Genomic DNA, 22,283 nt, shown 5'->3' with positions numbered 1-22,283 from the left:
ACGCTAGATTTCTGATACCGATTGTCACATGGAGAAAAAGACACAAGTTTGTCTGAGCTACATTTTCTGTGAATTTGTACGTGACGTTTCCTTCGCTTGTGCCGGCTATGCACTCACACCGGCAGGCAGCTTGATACCGGTGACGTACGAAACCTACTTTTTTTTCTATATCGCTTTGAAGTTGTGGTCACTGTGTGGGTACACGACCGCCGATGAACAGCTTACATTTATTGGCATTGTCAGTGTTCATCGTAGTTCGAACTAATTCATCACATTGAAGCGAGTTATCCGCGTTGTCCGTGTTCGGCAATTTTCACTTGGTTTCGGCCCGCCCCTGCCAGCATGGTGGAAACGTGAGGGCGCTTGCTGTGTGCACTGACTGCGTGTTGTACTACTTGCCTCTCATAACATCTTTTATTCGTTTCATAGTGCTTCGCTATCACAGTGGCGTAAAGCCTATATAACTTGTTTTCATGATCACCGACCACGCCGAGCATTGCAGTGCAGCATAGACAGGAGGCGATCGCGGCGCAGTTGCCCTCCCCGTTGGTCCCTTCAATGCCGGGCGTTTGCGCACGACACACACTGTCACGCATTTAGTCCCTGTTGGACGAACCATTCGTCCGTTGGTTTAACGGCTGAAGTTGGTCCAACTTTGGCGAATTTTGGCTTCGAGTGTACCCAAAAAAAGGGGATGGGTTGGTGCATACGATGTCTCATGGCCATATTGATTCCCGTCAACATACACACAAAACACTAGCTAAACAGCTCAAGACGGTGGCGCCACATATCTTGGGTAAAATAGTCTATAACAGCCGCATATATAAAAACTGACAGTCTGAAGATGCTGTAATTAGGTGGCTGTGACGTCAGCAGGTGACGTCCATGTTGCTCGGCAAGGATAATGCGTGAGAAGGAGTGAACATACAATATGAAAAAAAAAAGGGACTGAAGTGATAGAAAGAGCACTGCCACAATTCTCCACGGAAAATGGTGCGTGCGGTGGGGCGTTGTAATCCAATTGACACTCGGATCACGTGTCGCTTGGCATAATAAAGCAGCAAAAGTCACGCCCTACCGTTATGCCCTAGCGATTCTCAAGTTTCTCCCCATGATGAAGGTTCGTTCTACACATTGCAACGTAGAACTGGTGGCACGTGCGGTAGAGCAAAAAAAAATAAATAAAAAAATGGCACGAAGAAAACGCAGGGGAGGCAAAAACGACACAAAGGCAAAGGTTTAAAAACAAGGGAGGGGGGGTTAGGAAATCGAATTGAAGGCCGTATGGTGCCTACAAATCTCGATTAGTTCTGCCCATTTATGTCACATCCGTTCTCTCATCTAATACAATCGGAAAAGCCAAAGTACAAGCAAAGCAGCAGTATATCCCCCCACCCCCCCACCCCTGAGCGCGTTCGTATTCCAGGTCACGTGGTAGGGACTCACATTTTGCCATTGTGGAAATTGCGGATACGTGCTCGAAAGCGAATCCACCCTTTTTATGAAACAATTTTTGAAGGAACACATAAAAAAAGAAATCTTTTTTTACGATTGCGGCAATATTACGCCAAAAATCTCGTTTCCTTCAGTCTCAGGGTCAATTGACAAGGCAAAGTATACATTGAAGAGGTTCACTTCACTTTCTTGGGTTATAATTTACTTAAACTGCCAAAATCTTAAACCGGAAGACTTCGCTTAGATTCAAGTGCAGTTTACATTATTTGGGTCTGACTATTTAGGGACGTACATGATTATAGAACCGCCGCATACTTTTTATTGTACTTGTACTATGTCCTTCCCGCAAGTATTTATCTATTGAGGTACGAGGTGCAGCATGCGGTAAATAACTTTCGAGAAAAAATCACAGCACATCCATAGAGTGAATAATGGTGAGGGGGGAAAAGCGTTCATTCGTTCATCCGTCCATCCATCCATACATCCAAACATCCATCCATCCATCCATCTGTCTGTCTGTCTGTCTGTCTGTCTGTCTGTCTGTCTGTCTGTCTGTCTGTCTGTCTGTCTGTCTGTCTGTCTGTTTGTCTGTCCATCCATCCGTACGCTCATTCACCCGCTCCTATCATGCTAGAGAACGAATCAGGTGGATGAATGGACGGACGCTTTGCCCCACTCATCACCACTCGGTCCGTGGATATGTTGTAAACTTTTTTATTAGAACAGCTCCATCTCTTTCTTTTTTAATCGTCAACTATACGAAAATCATTTACGCCATCTAATGATATACCTTTGAAAGACATTTACACAAAACGCAAACTAGTGAGCAATTCTGCACTTCTTAAAACTAACTAGAAGCGGCTACTACATCACACTATGAGGGAACGACCCACATCCTAAGGAGCTTCGTCCCTAAAAAAAGGTAAATAAGAAAAAGTGCCCGTGACTCTTATGTTTTTTCCGTCTTATTACTATATGCAGCCATGTTAACATTGCAGCACATTTTAAATGCGAAGCATTCCTTAGCGAACTTCGGCGACTTTGAGCGTATCAATCAATCTATCTATCTATCTATCTATCTATCTATCTATCTATCTATCTATCTATCTATCTATCTATCTATCTATCTATCTATCTATCTATCTATCTATCTATCTATCTATCTATCTATCTATCTATCTATCTATCTATCTATCTATCTATCTATCTATCTATCTATCTATCTATCTATCTATCTATCTATCTATCTATCTATCTATCTATCTATCTATCTATCTATCTATCTATCTATCTATCTATCTATCTATCTATCTATCTATCTAGCTAGCTAGCTAGCTAGCTAGCTAGCTAGCTAGCTAGCTAGCCGCCTACGACTTTTAGCTCTCCTGGCCGTTTCGATAATGTTATCAATACCAAACTTGGTATGGCATGACATGACTGTATGAAGAACATATCTGACTATTCATAACATAGAAATCATGACATGTATGTCATGAATGTCATGATTTACATTTCATGATCTTGCACCTCTTGCGGTGGTTTCGTTGATATGGCCCGTTGAAAAATTGTATGGTATGACATGATTGCATGGCGAACACGAGCCACAGACCTTAACCTGAAAATTGTGACATGATTGTCATGTAACAACACGACTACATGCCACGCTCATGATGCGCTCGCGGCCGTTTCGCTAGCGTCACTTATACCAAATTTGGTATTACGGTATGTGAATGGATGACGATGGTATATGATTGGTGCAAACATGATAATCATGAGATGCGTGTCATGTAGCAACATGATTACTTGCCACGCTGATGATGTGCTGGCGGCCGTTTCACTAGCTTCACTTATACCAAATTTCGTATTACGGAACGTGAATGGATGACGAAGGTGTGATACTGGGGCAACAATGATAAACATGAGATGCGTGTCATGTAACAACATGACTACATGCCACACTCATGATGCGCTCGCCGCCGTTCCGCCAGCTGCACATATGCCCGGTTTGATATTACGTGACGCCACTAAAAGACGAAGGTATGATACTGGTGCAAACATGGTACACATGAGATGCGTGTCATGGGAGAACATGACTACATGCCACAGTCAAGGGGCCAATACATTTCGACGTGATGTGGTGTGCTTGCTCACCGGCGTTCATTTCGTCGCGTCACGCTGGCGTTGCCACGCCAGGCGCCGGTCCTGCCATATACTTGCAGGCGCGTGCGGCGCTGCGTTCCTTTGATGCATGCCCGTTTCAGTGCGTCCGGCGTCCCTCCGTCACGAAAAAAAGGAGACGTATTCTTGTCTAGGTTACGCATTGGTGTGAAATGCAACATGTAGCATTTCGCGCTAGTTGCTGTCGGGCCGTGCCAACGGACGCTGGTGGCGCCTGGCGTCAGACTATAGAGTGCTCGCGTTTTGCTAACGTAGCGTCGCGGTGCCCAACATGCGCGCGCGTCAACGCTGCATTGGAGTATGTTGGGTCCTTCATGATGCACTCGCGGCTGGTTTTCTAGCTCCACAAATAACAAATTCGCTGTCACGTGACGTCAATAGATGACGACATGTATGGCTGGTGCAAACATGATAATCCTGACACGCGTGTCATGTAAGAACATGACACGATACCACGCTCATAGCTACTCGCGGCCGTTTCGCTAGCTCCACATATGCTAAATTTTGTGTCTTGTGACGTGAATAGATGACGAAGGTAAACGACACATCAAAACATGATAACCATGACGCAAAAGTAATGTACGGCATCACTTACCTCCATCTCGCGACGTTGCTCTAATTTTAAAGTGACATATCAACATTCCTCCATCGTGCTTCGCATCTCATCGATTCGCACTTTACGTGGGACCTGTCAACTTTTTTACGAAAAGAGTCGTTACATAGTGGTCGGGATGGACAATAAGGGAAGCGTTCAAAAATTCGAGGCGTATAAAGAATCCTTTAGGAGCATTATTGTAAATATGTTTGCATTGATAATATTACTACGAGAAGAGAAAATGAAGATTCAAATTTCACCGCTAAATATCTCGCTGAAACGATACGTTAACGGCACTCGGATGTCATGGATTTTTAAGTCTTTTCGCGAATTTCGGCCACATTGATTGAATGAAACACTCTGAACTTGCTATGTAAAAGAACAGTGGCGCAAGCATTAGCATTTTGTTTTTGTTTTCTGTGTTAAGAAGTAGCTAATGACCCGCTTATCACGGCTGGAGAGCTCATTTGTTCGAGCGCGGAACGGTTAATCATCCGGAAATAGTAGGGAGTTTCAGAATAGCGCACCGTGAGCCCTTGCGGTGCGGTCACTGCCACTGGGCATACGTCGTAAGCCAGCTGCCGTTTGCGTTCGCGGACCGCACGCAGAAAATCCAAAATTGCGTGTGGTGTTCGTGGTTCGCATGTGGCCCGCAGGCGCTGGTTTCAAGGCTACGGTGTCGCTGCAATCATGCGTTGCGGTTCGCGGCAGGGCAAACGCTATTCTAAAACGCATATGGCACCCGCTACGCCCCCAGTTCTTGCAAACGGTATTCTAAAGCTCTATAGTTTTATACCCCCCCCCCCCCCAATTGATGTTTCGGTTCCAAAGTGCTGTGGGATCTGGAGTGCTGTTCGTTTAAGTATAGTTACCTACGTGAGCACAATAAACCCCACTGCATATATCATATTCATCACCCGGTACTTAGAGTAGCATGCCCGGTACAAAAAAACCAAGCAAACATCTCCAGCTCTTTATTAAAATATTGCTCTATCTCTCCCTCTGTCTCCCAAACACACAAAAACCGTGTGCACATTAGCAACCCGTTCGCGACTTTATTCAACGAAGGCTCCCTCCGAGACGTTGAGAAAAAAATACTCGACCCGCTACAAATGCCCTGCCGAAACAAATACATTCGTGTTCGCACTACTGCGCAGGCCTGCCTTCTCCATCTGTTGAAACGATCTGCTAGGAGAGTGCACTCGCATGGACGACGGCAGCCAACACAAACTTGGAGGCGGTGTGTTATTCGTAGGAAAAGCGAAGAAGCGTTTCTCGTGTGGTGCCACGACTCGCATTTCTAGCTTGATGGGAAGTATGTGTTCAGGCTTTAGTATCCCTAGACATTTCGTAAAGGATGTGTGTGTGCCCGTGAAAATCCATCCCAAAAGTTGTCTCACCTTTAAAGATTTGTGTCAGTACTCCTTGAAAAATTGGTTTCGTAGAACACAATTTGAGCAAGGTTTTCGGATAAGCAGTTACTGTGGCCCTCACAGATGCAGTAAAAACCTGTGAAGTTATGGTGAGCTAAGATGAAAACAAAAAAAAAGAGTGTAAATGATGCTCATCAATAAAAAAGTCCACTCATACTGAGTTAGGGGCCATTTATATTGCGGCCTCTTAGCAGAATACTGTGGGATTAGACCTGTTGGTATACCATGAATACGAATACTTAACAGTTCAAAACACTGAAGGAACAGAAGCGAGGGTACAGACCGTGATGACCTGCTAACTTTACATCGTTGAAAGTTCGTGCTTTGTGTCCTCACTTCTGTCACGTCGTTCATTAGCACTGTTAAGTATTCGTAAGCACGGCAAATCAGCACAAATTTATAATTAAAGGGCACGGAGAAAAGGTAGGCGCATACGTGCGCATTTTAGGAATTGTTAACGTCGCCTCTTTTTATGCTCCATGATTTGTGAATTTGCGCTTTGTGATCATCACGTTTAGGGTATTCGACACAATCTTACATCAGTATACCAATAGTACGGACACCTAAGTTTTTTAATTTTAATATTTTTACGCAGCAGTGGCACGACTCAAACACTGTGTCAAAGTGTCGGACGTTGTGACGAAAACCACAAAGGAAAAAAAAACACAATAAGCAAGTGATAAAAGAAACCACGCTCGGTACAGTTTTCGCAAATACTTGTTCAACTGATGAAGAGCATTCCTTGTCACATATGTGGCAGTTACGTGTTACAGTTTTCTGGAAAACAAGCGGAACGAAGCGATAGAAGTCTTTAAAACTTTCTTTGATAAGGAAAGTGTACACACGACTCACCATTTGGTCGTTCGTCTTGGGCTTCCTGTTTATGTCTGGCACCTTTACACCGGCTGCAAGAGAAAGGAAGGATGGTGAAGCTTTAGCATGACTTATACGTTTAGTAGAACTCAATCCATAGGTCAAATTGTTGGCAATTGCTAAAAGGCGTTTGATGACTTCGAAAAGCCTTAAAATCTCAATGAAGCTTGCAAAATTTTCGCTTTCATTTAATATTATCGAACACAGTGCGTCGAATAAAAAAAACTGGCATCATAATTGGTCTTGGGTTGCGTATAAAATAACACAAGGCACGATTGAAATCCTGATCGATACCTTTTCGACTATGCATGTAGTCTGTCTGTCTGTACTAAAGCGAAACCCCTGACCATCCTATATACTTGACTCGTCTCGCTACCATTCCCTCCTAAGGCATGAGCCTACGCATCTATTTGCTGCACGCAAACGCTTGGCTTGTTCACGCAGCGCCGCGCCACGTGAGAAATATAGGAAGAGAGCGTGGCGCCACGCCATATTGCCACGCGCTGACGCGCTGCAACGTCTATGTGTGGTCAGGCCTTTGGCACTTGTTCCTGCCTTGAGCGGCATCGACGTCGTCGTATCTTGCTGCCCGAACGAGTATGAAAGAGCGAACGCACAGCATAGCGGATGGTGAAAGACGGCGATAGCGAGGAGTGTGTAAGGAGGAAAAGGAAATGACAGTGGCGACAAGAAAAGTTATGTGGCGGCACGGAGGAAGGGAAGATAGGAGAGGGCATACCCAGGCTGCACTCAACGTCAAAAGTGTGGAGGAAATGACATCATGGCGGCCATGTTCACAGGACACAAGGCGGCGTTGCTATGGTTACGTGTTGCGCAGTGTAGCAGTGTTGCGCAGTCAGCGACCGAGGCTGGAGGGTGGCATGTGTGGCTTCGCAGATCTCGTGCTGAGCCATGACGGACAATATTCGTGTTCTGCGCCGCGTTATTGGTTACGCAGTGTTCTCCTGGCAGTTACTGTACTCCTGACAACGTTTACGAAACCCTTTGTCCACCACGGTGCCTCAACAACACATAAAACGAGCGTATATCTATGAGTCGGGCGACGGATGACATGGATGAAGTATTTGAAGTGCTTAGCGAAATTGCGTTGGGCATCACGACGAAGCGGAACGATGAAGAACACCTTGCAGGTCAGGGACGGTTGTGCAGTGCTCCTGCTTGTGACAACAGACGGAACTTGTGCCCAGCAAGACGCAAGGACCAGGTGCATATAGGTAGTTTTGTGTTCGTTATGTGTACAGTAACGACTTGCATGTGCGTATGAAAACACCTTTCGTGCTCCACTTGTAATACTCGCACCCAGCGTAATCTCAGCGTTAGAGAAACTACTTTCAATGGTCACTTGCACCAGGCTCCAAGTCGCCACAGTCGCAGAATGCTGACGCCAGTGAGTTTGACGCGGAACATGGGCACAGTGGCTGGGCACCGTGTCATCCGCGTGGCTAAATGCAACCGTAGAAGAAGACACACGACCGATCATGTTATCTGTACAGTTGCTGAATTAATGACGTGAAAACAATCGCCGTTGTCAGTGCCTCTAGCGCACGTTCTCTTGTACTTGCTTCGTTGTCAGCGAGCTGTTACTCGCTGTTAATACTCGGACAAAATGATTTCGTCGAAGGTGTCGCGCTGGCCCAGAGTGTTGAGCCCCGTTCCATTAGTTTCGGATCGTCACGACACGCGCGCTGCGCAGCTTACGTGCTTTCCGAGCCGGAGAGAGTCTCGCCTTCTGCTTTACATTCGGACGTAAAACAGAGAGGATATTTTGCCCAGTAAATATGGCCGACTTCCGGCTTCTCCGCGGCTTCACAACGAGTGACGTCAGGGCCTCTCCTAAGTTGTTTCCTTCCTCCGTGTGTGGCGGCCACCCGCGACACATCAGAAGTGCACGCCGCCATGCGTTTGCCGGTGATGTCATCGCTGAGAGGCGTCACCGATACCTTTCGTGAAGATGGAGCTCTGCATCAACGGGGACCTGTTTTCTACAGCAGTCGTGAAATGCGTCCACGCGGTGGCATCCGCGGTTTCCCGGTTAGCGTGACAGTCGCGCTCTGAACTTATCGCACGACCAAAACGCCTAAATAGCTGCGCTCAAACTCGCTTTGCGCAGTGTCGCAATCGTCGGTGAATTTCTCAACGTTTCTTCCTAATTTTACCACGACTTTGTGCTGGTTTTTGAGGTTTCGTTGAGCGCAACACCCCTTTCTTTCAATTACATGCTTAGTCTCATACACAACGCTACTATGTGCTCTGACTGCTACACCCTAGCACTGACGCATTTGCAGCGCGCACTGAGCGCGTGTGAACTGAGGGTAAGCAGTGTGGCAAATGAGAGGAATTCGTCTTTTGTGCATCAAATCTGGAGAACTTTAGCACAGATATGTAAGTATTTAAGCTGGTTTCGATTTCTCTAATGAAATTGTGTAGTGTTTGAAGATATTGTATATGGCGATATCGTAATGAGCCTGGCGAATCGAACATCACACTATATTCTGAGTATTTTGTGTTTGCAATATTCGCACATCCTGAGTTAGAAGGGTTTATACAGCAGTTGATATTAATGTGAAACTCTTCTTGTGGTCAAGAGTCCGATGGAATCCCGTCTGGTCGGGGACAAACATAGTGCAAAATAACAAAAACGCCGACCAAGGTGAAATACACAAAACTAAAAAAGACGTTTCGGATCCCCACACGGGAGCCTTGTTCACAGACTGTGAACAAGGCTCCCGTGTGGGGAGCCGAAACGTCTTTTTAAGTTTTGTGTATTTCACCTTGGTCGGCGTTTTTGTTATTTTGCACTATCTTCTTCTGGTGTTTACGAATGAGGGCTGATTATTGCCAAAGAAATATTCAAAGCTTCAAAATCTCTCGTTTTTTTATTATGCCGAAATCATCGCGTCATTGTGATGTAATATAATCATAATCTGTTTACTTGTCCATGCGTTGTTGCGCAACAGTGAAGGTTTTCGAAGGCCAAGCTCGACTTTTACCAGTTTTCGCATGTGATGGACATGTATGTAGTCTTCGGGCCACCTGCACGTTATAGGCAGATGACCCGAGGAGACAAGACATCCCAGCTAGCTGGCACTGGAACATTAAATCAGCCTCTTCGCTCATTTATCATCACATTCGCATGTTTAGCCTACCAAGCATGCCTCGTTAACAGTGGTTTTCCTGTCATTATAAGATTAGGCCAATGCACCAGCCTTATTTACAGCAATGCCCATATTACAGTATTCAGTGTTCATGCAAAACTTGTAAACTTTCGAGAAGTGGTATGGTTAGTAGTGAAGTCTTTTCCATCGAATTAATGGTTAGAAAGCACAGTAATACAGCACCGGTATCAATGCCTTCGACACAGCTTTTATATTCTGACGTGAAACTGGTGGATCTTCTCAATTCATTGGTAAATACGACGCGCACATGCAGCGCTGTATACAACTCAGTTTTCTTAATTAGAATTTGCTACCGTTTTACTCGTGTACTGTGTGGCTTTCACCTGACTAAAGCAAAATACGGTCGCATCGGCAGCAGTTTCAAATCCCGCAAAAGTGAATCAGCTATATAATGGAGAAATACCGAAAAACAAAAGCTATCGGACATCGGCTTTCTACTTGAGTATATCGCTCGATTTTTGCTTTTTCATCCCCTTCAAACTCATCGCGCATCGCGATTCTCCCGTTTGGCTTTTTTCCCTTTCCCAGTTTGCCCCGAGGCTTAGACCTAGGGGCGGAGGGTCGTCCCCTTTTGGGGAAGGACAGACTGTGGGATACGGAAGCGGCCCAATCACCTCCCCTTTTCCCTAGATGGCGTTACGGCACGCTCCCTTCGTATCCCCACCAAATCGTCGAAAGTTCCGATGCAGGGCAGGCGCGTCAGTGGCGCCGCAAACGTGGGAGAGACCGCACTGACGACGGTAGTTGCTCGGGGAGTCCAATTGGCATTCCGGGTAAACAGATTTTCACCCGCGCACACGCGGGCACCGGTTCGAGACGTTAACGGTTCCCGCGTCCCCACCAACGCAAGCGCTGAGTCACGCCACTAGGATTTTCGGACCCGCGTCACAATTTACTCTGCCGCTGTTCCTTTTGAAACTGTTTCGTTTTGTTCTTTCCGTTTCATTTATTCAATGTTCGACCCCGATTGGTGTGCATGCTGGGATACAATGTAAGTGTGAAGGCAGGTTTTTTTTTTGAGGCTTGTTTCTCACCAGAAAGTCGTGTGGCTCGCCACGTTGTTGAGTGCTCGTGGATGATGAAAAAGAAGTTTTTCAGATTCCCTCGGCGAGCAGCTGCCATTTGCCAGAAACGCTGTCGCCACCCCTCGCTGAGATGAAGAATAAACTGCGTGTCGATCGGCATTTGGGAAAGCATACGTCACGAATGTCGCGTCACGTCAACACAGGAAGTACTGTGTCCAGGCGGTTTTCTTGCACTTTGTGATACGATCGGACTACAGCGAAATGAGTACTTTTTACTGAGTAGAAGGAAATAATTGCTTTTTCTTCTTTTTTAAAACTGTAAGCTGGGGGCGCAAAGTAAGGACTCTTTAAAGGTGCCTACTTTGTGCATTCTTATCACTTAAGATCAGGCACTTTCTTCTTTTCTGAAGCGAAATTCACGTCTGCATCGGTTGCTACTATGGATTATAATAGTTTATATAGGTAAGCGCCCCACATATTACGAAGTGGCCCACATTCTGCACAATAGGGATAGTTGTTTTGAGGGATTGGTCGTTGACAAGCACTCACTATGGCATGTCATTACTGCTTCCTGATTTATAAACACAAACTGCTAGTCCGAACGCTTAGTTTTTGTTTTAGAGGTGCTTACATATGGTGCCAAGACCATTCACGATTGAATCGGCACCAAAAGGGAATAGCGTCGGCTCGTTGCGCAGGCGGTAGAAATGCGTTGCCTTTAGAGAGTAACTGGAATAAAAGCCTATTCTACTACTACTACTTCAATTACGAATTTGCATCGCCAAGTGTACGACATAATCGACACATGACCCTGAATTCAGATAAAATTATTTATTGACACATAAATCGATGACTTTGGTGGAAAAATAAAACGGTACTTCAGCCAAACCATCAAAATTCTACACTGTTGGCTCTTTAAAGCGTCAGCATTCCATAGGTTATGCCATTGCCTGTCTTACGGTGCTCTATAGAAGAAGGCAGTGGGGTTATTAAAAAAATGGCAGCATATCCACGGAGTGAACGATGTAGAGTGGGGCGAAGCATCCGTCCGTCCATTCGTTCTTGCTTCCGTCCGTCAATGCGTCCGTCTGTCTGACCGTCCATGCATCCATCCGCACGTCCGTGCGTGCCTACGTCCGCACGTCCATCTGTGCGTCCGTCCCTGCGTTCGTCCATGCATCCGCCCCTGCGTTCATTCATGCGTCAATCCGTCCGTGCAGTCATCCATGTGTTCGTTCATGAATCTGTCTGTGTGTCCGTTCGTCCATCTATTGAACACTCCAAGTACCACCATCTCGCATCTTTTCATCATATATTCCCTATATACAAACACCTCCATCCAGCGGGCATTCCAAGGACTGAACGAGACGTGGCACACGCACACTTTCTTACGGCTTGCGTTTCGTGTCTACTTCCTGCCTTTAAACACACGGAGTTCATGGTATATACTAGTTCACTGTATTCATGGCTCTGCTGCTCAACGCTCGCTAAACCTTTCTAAAACCATGGAGGTTACGCCCAGCGAGTATAACGTAGCAACCCTTTCTCGTCCGATAGTGCTCAATGTACATGCCAATGGCTGCTAAGGGGGAATGAGAGACGGTAGAATTCGGCTTTCAGTTAACGCGCACGCCGCGAACTTTTTATTGTTCAACAACACACAGAAGAAATCCCTCCCCCCCCGGCACCACCTTGCAGGTCAAAACGTAAGACTGGTTAGACACTACGACTACGACTACGACTACCACGAGGGACGAACGGGTGCCGCTTTACGGAGCTTCGCCCCTAAAAGCTCCTCTGATGCAGTCACCGTAGCATCTGAGAGGTGGCTCAACGGGTAATTTCAGTGAAAGCCTTGTTCGAAGAAGGTGCTCGCCGCTGACCGCTCTTAACTGTATTGGTGCCTGATTCTTTCCTTTGCGAAGTAACCTTGTTTTTACGGCCTCCTTTGCAACTGTGCCATTTATTATGTCGTTGTATTAAACTTAACGATTCAAAGGAAATCTAACGAGTTCCGAAAAAATCCTCCAGCTGTCACATCAAGCCACACCACTTACAATCTATTGATGAGAAGATTGGTAGAAACACCTGAGGCTATATCAATAACGTATGCTAGCAAGAAGTACAATAAATAAGCTATCTGAGCATTATTTCCACCAACTTTTTCACGTCTAGTAAACGGGACTGCTCACGGCTCTCTCGTAGCTGAGAACGAAGTTCTCGAAGTTGTTAAAAATTTCAGATGCGAAGCCTCTTATGGGCGAGCTCAGTCAATGCACCTAGATTATTTCAGACCTGGGATCAGCCGAGTTTCGCGAATCTCGGTAACTTCCCGAGCTCTGGCGACACCCCCTAAAAACGAGCCAACGGTACGAAAACATCAAATCCCCACCTCAGCACACTGCGTTTCGTTGCTTATGATGGAACCAGTCATTGATTCAAAAGTGGTCGACTAAGTTGGGCGGTGTTTTCAAGCCAGATGCATCTTCTTTGATTTGTTTGTCGTTCCACTGAGTGCAGAAGTGCACCCATGCCATAAAAGCGTCAGAAATATTTCGTGATGACATTTTTTTAGAGGCACTGGGTGTTTAAATTAGTTTTTAGGCTTTTATTGCCTGCACACAGTCTTTTTTTAGAATAATCAGCATGGTGGCCTCTGAGATCAGTACCGGCTGAGTGTCTTACAACGTCGCGGCCGGAGCTAAACCTGAGACGTGTTAATCATCATGATCAGCCTGTGCATTGTGGCACGCTGCTAGACTGGTGCGCGTCGTCTTTGTCACTGCCCGTTAGCACCCGAGCACATGTGGCCGGTTAATTAGCTATTAGGAGTGAAACTCCTTAAGCCATGGGTTTGTCCCTCCTAATTTATAGGATGTGACCACCTAGTTATTGACTCACTCAGCATGTCAGCAGGTCTGGACGAACGGAACAACGGAAGGATGGATGGATGGACAGACAGACAGACAGACAGACAGACACACAGACAGACAGACAGACAGACAGACAGACAGACAGACAGAAGGAGGGAGGGAGAGACGATTCACAGTTTATACCCGATAAACCCTCCGAAGCTTCACCTAAGTCGTCATCATTCTTTCCGTGTATATGCTGGGCTTTTTTTCGGCTGGATGATATACTTAAATATTTATGCCAAGACATGCTATGATTAAGCTAATTACGCCAATTCATGGTAAGGCTGACGTATAGTCTGTTTCATACATCATGTTCAGCGCTGTTGAAGCTAGCGAGACTTCTTGCAGTCGATGCGTTCGCAACAAAACTAGTTCGATGTCCTTACCACCAAAAATTTAATTTTTGTTTGTTATGAGGGCGATAAGTAATTGAAGGTAATATGTGTCTTACAAACAGAATCGCTGTTGAACGTGTGTTATTATGTGGCTGTATAGCTTAGTTTTCCCGTGACGTCACATACAGGCTCTCTACTGTGAGTACGTCACGATAGTGGCCACCTGGACTTTCAATGTCAGGGCAGGAAAGGCACCACAGGGTCGTTCGGTACCCGAGTTCTTCTGGGCTTACCCCGTTTTTCTGTTCGACAGTCGCGCCAAAGGGCAGCACAAAGAAACGCGAGGGTGCATTAAGGAAGTTTTAAAAAAATGCTGAAGTAGATACTCCCGCAATGCTTTGCCAACAGTAGTGAAGCCAGGTTTCGCCCTCCAAAGTTATCAGAAACTTGTTATTTTCTGGTGTTGCCCACTTAGGCATCAAGTGGCTTTGATTTGTTAGTCTAAAGGCTACGTTAATCATAAATTAAAACTTAGTTGTTTGCGAAAGAATAATCGCGTAGACTACTATTGGCGACTTAATCTCGAAGAAAATTTGCCGTGAATTTGAGGCTTACTAAAGAAGACTAGTAACACAAGAACGCACTTTGTGTACTATCTGACCAGAAAACATGGCCACATTAAATTCTATGGGTGTGTAAAAAAAAAACGTTACTTCTCAATCGCCGAAAGCCAATAGCTCATGATGCCCTTAGCAAGATGGCTGCCATAGCCACCATCTTACGGTTGGCACGGCTTCACTCGTGGCCAAGAATTACCAATCCAGGAATTTTTTAAAACCTCCTTGGGGTTCAGTGGCACTAATCAGATATCATGCGAGCGACCACGAAACGCTCGGATTTATACGTTTCGGCTGAACTTTTGCATAGCTTCCACAGCATTGCGGATGATGTATGAAACGAAAAATAGTTACGCCACATCTTCAGAAGACCATGCTAGTGAAGTTAGGTAGATCTAAAATCGGGCTAATTAAATCATGCTAGTTGCTGAGCTAACTAAATTGTGGTTATGAATGCGGTGTACATAACGAGGACTCTAAGTAAAACCATGTTAGTTAGTTCATAATAATATAATGACAATTAGTATCCTGCTAATCCAGATTACGTTTAATAGTTCAATACAGATCTTGGCCTCGGTAATTGCGTCCGAGGCAGTTGCCTTTTAATTGAAGCCACGTATATAAGTGGTTTTAGGTACAGAAGTTGTTTGCATTTGGCGCAGGTGTCACGGCAATTCATTCAAGAAGTGCGATAGTTCACCGATATTGAGACTCACGGCAATGGCCATATTACAACTTAATTGAAGGTCACAGGTCTCGCAAATTCCTCTTCTTCAGTTTACAGAAAAGATAATTAGTCAATGTACCGTACAAAGGTAGATGAGGCATGCGAAGGTGTCATATGTGGCCGGGAGAAGATAATCGGAAATGCAATGGAAGCGGTTAAAAGCATCAATACGCACACATAAAAAGACACAGAGTTTGATGTGAAACTTGAGCGATTACGAACAGGCGCACTAATGAAATTCATAAGAAGGTACAGACGCAATAATTCAAATCATGAACACAGAGATTTTCGACGTTTACAAAATAAAATATAACGTCGAATGGACAAGCTGGAGAGCCAACGGTGGAGGAAATATTGTGAATCACTCGATCCTCGCAAACTGATGTCCCTTATAAGGCGAACGGTACGTGGCCAGGGGTTGAATCTACAACAACATCCATTCAGCACACTGGCTCTCCAACAAGGCCGCATGCAAGTTGACATTACCGAAGATGTATGCGTGAGAATTGCGGGTGATGTGGTCACCATGAGGGATGAGGTTCTCGGCGATGCTTCTGTAGCGCGTGTCCCTGAACTAAATGGGCTTTTCTCACTCGAGGAACTGGACGTGGCCCTAGCTACATGGTGGTTTTGGGATGTTAAACTCCACATATCAATTAAATCCATCAATTAGTTACATGCAGGAGTTCGTCGTCACCAGGGTCAGATTGCATCACGTATGCTGCGTTATGCCATATTGGAGGACGGGGCTAGGACCTGCTACTGGAATGCTACAACCAGTCATGGACTGACGGCGTCGTTCCTGATAGGTGAAGATCCAGCAGCTTCATACCAATCCTCAAGCCGGGAAAATCTCCGCTTTACCTCGCATCATACCGACCCATTGCGCTGACTAGGTGCGCAGGGAAAGTATTGGAAAGAATGATCCTCACACGCTTTGACTGGTATCTAGAGCACAACAATATATATCCAGAGGCTATGGCTGGTTTTCGAAGAGGCCGTTCTTCTATGGACAATATCATTGACCTTGTGACATCTGTGCAACAACAGAAATCCCTCAAACGCATATACGTTGCTATGTTCCTCGACGTGAAAGGGGCCTACGACAACGTAATTCACGGCACCATTCTCGATGCCTTAAAAGATATTGAAATCGGTGGAGAAATGTTCATATGGATTCGGAGCTCCTCATTCAAGGGATCCTTTTTCATGCACACTGCAGAAGGCTGACCATTATAGCTCTCATGGCGTCCCACAGGGTGGAGTTCTGAGCCCTAGTTTGTTTAACCTCACAATTATTGGACTTGCCCGAGTTCGGCCTCGATCATAAAACCTTTCTGCGCACGCCGATAACATCTGAATCTGCGCTTCGGCACTCACGCGACCCCAGGTATGGGCAAAGCTCCAAAAAGCAATGACAACAACGTGTAGGTATCTCCGTGCTCGAGGGCTAAGAATTTCCCCCGAGATATGCGCCTTAGTTCTTTTCACTCGCAAGGCCTTGTTCTGGTATCCCGTTTCCATCGAGAATATTAGAATTTCGTATACGAGACGTCATCGACTCCTGGGCATCATTATTGATAGAGATCTTTTGTTGAGTGCTCACATCGTGCATTCAAAGATGTGCCTCACCGCTATCACCCATGTAGTGAAATTTCTCGCCGGTAAAACTTGAAGAGCATCCGTGTCAGCTATGCTTGAACTGTTCTTCTTGGGGTATTTTCGGTATAGCAAACCAGTGATTTCAAATGCCAGAAAAACCAACATCCGGCTCCTGTAAAGCATTTAAGGCCAATTTATTCGCACATGCTTAGGATTTCCTAGGTCAGCTAACACGGTCGCAACTATTGCCGTTGCCAAGGACTTCACTACGACCTATATAACTGTCGACACACTCCGGGAGCACATTTGCCATATATCCAGACTGCCTAGCCACCACACTGCTGGCGTGCTACTGGAAAGACCGAAAGCAGAGTTTTCTAGAGTGGTGGTGACTAACGAGCATTCCATCTCCCGGAGGTTCTCACCCACAACCATACCGCTTTGCCCTGAGTGGTGCCTGCAAAGACCTTCTGTACACCTTGAAGTTCCGGGGATAACCAAAAAGGCTGGCCTGTCATCTACAGCCCTCAAGCCGATCTTATTAGACCTTTTGCATATATTATATGAAAACTGTACTCACGTCTATATGGATGGTTCACTCTCGAGAAGTTCGAAGGGCGCTCTTGTATTTCAATCTCGGTAAATCACCGTCAAGTTTAGGACTTCACACGTCACAACATCCACGAGCTCCGAGATTGCCGCCGTTCTAGCCGCAATTAAGCTTGTTATGCGAGAATCTCCTGTTAAGCGGGCTATCTTCTGTGACTCCAAGGCGGCACTTCAATGTGTGCAAAGTCGATGAAGCGGGAACTACCATAAGATGGTATCTCAAATCAATAAAATCCACCATCGTGCCGCTAACAAAGGACATGACATAATCTTTCAATGGCTGCCTGGTCACTGTGGGATTGGTGGTAAGCATCTCGCCGACAACGCTGCCCGTTCTGCCCACGACGGAGCTCTTACACTGCTCATACCCCTGTCAAGAATTGATGCCGCAAAAAAATTTCACTGCATCGCGCATAATGCCACACTTATGCATTGGAACCTCGCACTAAACTTTACTCGACACCCACAGGATCTCGCTTCCTTGCTCCAATTACAGCTGCCATCAAAGACATCGCAACGGGACGCTACATTGCTGTATCGGTTTTGGGTCGGCGTTGCCTTCACCAATTCATTAGGTCTCCGCATTGGTATGTCTGACTCCCCCCACTGTGATAACTGCCATAGTGTAGAAACTCTCGACCATCTCCTGCGCCATTGTCCAGACATCGAAGATCGCCGGACCCCCCTTTGTGCCTTAAGGAGGTTGGATGATCGACCCTTAACTCTGGAGAAGATCTTGGGAGCGTGGCCTTCACGTACTTCAGCTCAGAAAGCCACACGAGCCCTTCTACAGTTCTTGAGGGCAACGTCACTGTGCGACCGCCTGTGAAACCTGATCTGCGGGTGCGATGTGTGTGTATGCGCAATGTGTATCTCCTCCTCTCTCTCTTTTCTCTCTCATTCCCCTCTCTGCCGTGTAGAGTAGCAAACTGGACTTAGTCTAGTTAACCTCTCTACTTTTCTGATATTTTCTTCTCTTTCTCTTTAATTAAAGCCTTATCGATGAAGACAAGACAGCTTAGTGTTATGGTCGTTAAGCCGCAGCCAATTAGTACAATAAAAATTAAAACGGAACAGATGCTGTCTTCACTTCGAAGCCGAGCACGCACCTAAGTACACAACCAACCCAAAAAGCTGCCAGAAGCTAGGCTATCAGAAATTCATTTATGGCTTCAGCCTTGCACAAGTAGTGTAAGTTCCCCAAATTATTTTATATGCAAAGAAGCTGCCGCTTAGCGTTCACCGCATCAGACGCTTTACAGTCCCACCGCACCATTACACTCCCGAGTTGAACTCAGGCCTACTCAGGATAAACGAGTTTGTATCCGAGTTCACGCGTTATTCAGTTTGATTGACAGAGGCCCGCGTCAAATATTGGGTACGCCCGCCACGTTTGCTCTTGCCGAGGAGCAGTACTCACGTCGAGGGGCACGATTTATCTATCAGCTTCATCGCGCAGACTACACACACACGCACGCAGAAATTAAGGTAATACCACCATGCGACTAGGATGTTGGGCATTCAATTTCACCGCGCTCACGACGTTGCCAGTCACAGCCGCGTTGCCGCCATGATGCGAGCGCCCCTGGTGACCACCTATCCTTATATTTATCCACATTATTTGATAGAAGCGAAACAAGAGCACCACAAGAGTGCTGTGTGTGCACCCTTGCGGCCAACAAGAGAGGAAATTTCCATGCTGTAGGTGGAACGAAAGAACATGTCCGAACGATGACAAACGCCCACAAACACGCCTTTGAGAGGCGCGCGTCGAGTTGGTGAAAAAATTGCGCGGTAATCACGCTGACGTCACTGCACTGTTCAAATGTAGACTGAGTGGCGATGCTGACGTGTTCGCACGCGGTGTTTCTTTGATAACCACCGCAAATGTCCCACATGCGTTTTCAAGGTCACGCGAAGCCATTTTTATCAACGCGCTCTATCACGCGCTCCGCAATGTCTTCATGCCACGGCCCCCGCAAGCGAGCTCGGAGTAAACTCGGCTGCCCGAGAAGCTCGGGCCATCCGGCATTGCACCCCTGAACATTGTTTAACTCTTCTACGTCGAGTGATCGGCACTGCTCACGGCTCTCCCAAATTTAAGGAAGAAGTACCTGAAATCGTTGAAACTCTCAGACACGAAGCGTCCTATGGCCGAGCTCAGTCAATTCCACCTACATAATTTTAGGCCTGCTCACTCTTCCTATTACAGGGTTTGAAATCAGCCAATCGGACCATCGCGTTTCGAATCACAGGCGTGCCTACGCTTGCTCACGCTGCTCAAGCTACAGGCGGCCTGTGTTTGGTTGCTAGGCCTGCTAGTTTATTTCCCTTCCGTTGTTAACAGTTCCAAGCAGCTGTCTAATGACATTTGACGTAGGTCATTCAATTAAATTAAATGTTCCTTACAGGCTCCTTACAGGGAAGGTTGGTACAGGGAAGGAAGGTACAGGAAATGTTCCTTACAGGGAAGGTTGTAGGGAAGGTTGTTCCCTACAACCTTCCCATCAATTCAAGGCTTCTGCTTTGTTGGCGCATCCTAAGTATATTGATATCGAAAGAAGAAATGAAAACGTTCAGGCCTCGAGTCCTAAAGGTGATGCGTGAATGTGGATCAAGAACGGAAACCTCACAAACAATCTATGTCAAATCATAACGGTGTGAGCTGTATCACGCAAACCACTGGTGCCGTCTCATTCGGAGGCGAAAGTACACGTAAGAAGCCTAAAACGCGCATGCAACTCGGCCAATCTACGCTAGTTGTCCGCAATAACCCGCTGTTCGATGCAATGGTCAGTATTATTCTAACGGTGATCGTTCCGCTTACCGACGTCCACATGAATACGATTGGGAGGGGAATGTGATTTTCAATTCATCTCAAGTCTGTTCACACAATGCTAACTTTTGCGAATGAGCCGAAAATTGATCACGCTTCGCTTGCAAAGCGGCATAGACTTGTTTTAATTCGCTTAATGGGACGTTCGTGCTTTCACATAGGCTGTTACAATGCCATTCAGTAGAGGAGTGATGCTACGAACTCATGGGCATGATGTTGACCGAGATAGTTGAGGTTATACAGAATTTATGTTAAATGTGAAAGTTTCTTAACTTCCTGTAATCTTTTAACGAGCTATAACTAGAAGTGAATACAGCTAGTAGTCGAGCAAGATGCAGCTGTTTTAGCCAGAGCCTAGCAGACGACAGAAGTCAAATTGCCTCTGTGGCGTCACCAGAGCGCCATTTCGGAGCGCCGCAATCGATGGCGCACCAATTGAATAGCCGCGGATTCACGAGGGACTCGCAGCTAGGGTCCTTTCTGCATGCGCGTCAGCTGACTTGAAGGAGAAAGCAATATTTTTTGTTGCTGTAAGTGGACAAAACGAGCCTCCCGGTCCCTACCCCAAAAGGAGTGGGGACATTGTAAGATTTCTGCCGCTCGCCTTGTTTTCCGTCGCCTCCGGAATCAGCCCACTTTAATACAAGCAATGACGTCTTGTAATGGCGTAAGCACGTAGCAGCAGGTTATGTGATGTGACACTGATGTCATCATAATGCCATGAATTAGGGAGCTCTATGAGAACATAGTGACGTCTTCACATGACATTTATACTTTGCTGCACTCGTGTTGACGGTGCCGATGCAAGATGCTGGTCAACTTCCGCGTTTGTGAAGCACTTATGGCCGTCGCCTTAATAAATACAAGGCCCGGCCACACAACTAGCGTTCACTGGTCCTTCACGTCGAAAATAGTTACGAAGAAGCCATTTTTAGTTCAAAGCTGAAGCACTTAGCCCCCGCTTAAGTCTGCCCGAGGAACAATGGAAAACTAATGTTTGTCGTTGCTAATTGAAACATAGTGTTGGCATAGTGCTCCTGTCAAATATTTTGAAAAATTTGATTGGGACTTTCAAAATTCCTGTCCTTTCTCTGAGAAGTCACGTAGTTCAGCTGATAACATTTAACGTGCGACAAAAAATGAGAATTAGCACATTATTTTTGACGTTCAGGAGGCCTTACCAACGGCATCAATGACGTCGGCGAGCAACACTCCATCGGTGACGTCGCTCTGGAGGTCCTGGATGTAGCGCTTGTAGCGACTACGCTCCAGGTAGTGGTTCGCCCAGTCCGTGTATATCTGCGCAGGGTGCAGCAAATCAATCGCACGTCAAACGGAGCTCGAAATAATCGTGCTAGCATCGAGACAGTAAACATCGTTAAAGAGCTGTTAAGACCACGAATGCACTATATAAGATAAAAAACGAAGAAACTGAAGCCTGACAGTTTCACGCCTGGGCAATTAGAGGGAAGCGCAGAGCTCGCAAGTAAGCGCAGTCACGTGGCGAGGCAGACTGACTTCTTTCTTCATCTTTCTTGGTCATCATGATTATCTTTCTTTTCTTTCTTTCTTTCTTTCTTTTTTTCTTTCTTTCTGTATTTCTTTCATTCATTCATTCATTCATTAATTCTTTCTTTCTTTCTCTCTTTCTTTCTCTCTTTCTTTGTTCCTTTCTTTCTTTTTTTTTCTTCCTTCCTTCCTTCCTTCCTTTCTTTCTTTCTCTCTTTCTTTCTTTCTTTCTTTCTTTCTTTCCTTTCTTTCTTTCTGTTTTTCTTTTCTTTCTTTCTTTCTTTATATCTTTGTGTATTGCTCTGTATCATGACTTCCCTCCTCCTAATGCTCGCATCCATCTCCTCACCATCACGTGTCTTGCCAGAACCGAGCTA

General features: G+C 45.9%; 1 protein-coding gene across 5 annotated transcripts in view; it reads right to left on the bottom strand.

The window, feature by feature from the left end:
- The window catches only part of sick (sickie), a 1,179,025-nt gene that overhangs the window by 893,403 nt on the left and 263,339 nt on the right, over window positions 1-22,283 (bottom strand). For all 5 annotated transcript variants that reach the window (XM_075869563.1, XM_075869567.1, XM_075869568.1 and 2 more), the window contains exons 2-3: window positions 21,579-21,696; window positions 6,514-6,566 (exon numbers count right to left, since the gene is read on the bottom strand). In XM_075869563.1, coding sequence (XP_075725678.1) covers window positions 6,514-6,566; window positions 21,579-21,696 — 171 coding nt within the window. The remainder of the gene's footprint in view (window positions 1-6,513; window positions 6,567-21,578; window positions 21,697-22,283) is intronic.

Source organism: Rhipicephalus microplus, chromosome 7 (assembly GCF_043290135.1).
Source record: "Rhipicephalus microplus isolate Deutch F79 chromosome 7, USDA_Rmic, whole genome shotgun sequence".
NCBI classification, from domain to species: Eukaryota; Metazoa; Arthropoda; class Arachnida; order Ixodida; family Ixodidae; genus Rhipicephalus; species Rhipicephalus microplus.
This window is presented reverse-complemented; position numbering and strand designations above follow the sequence as displayed.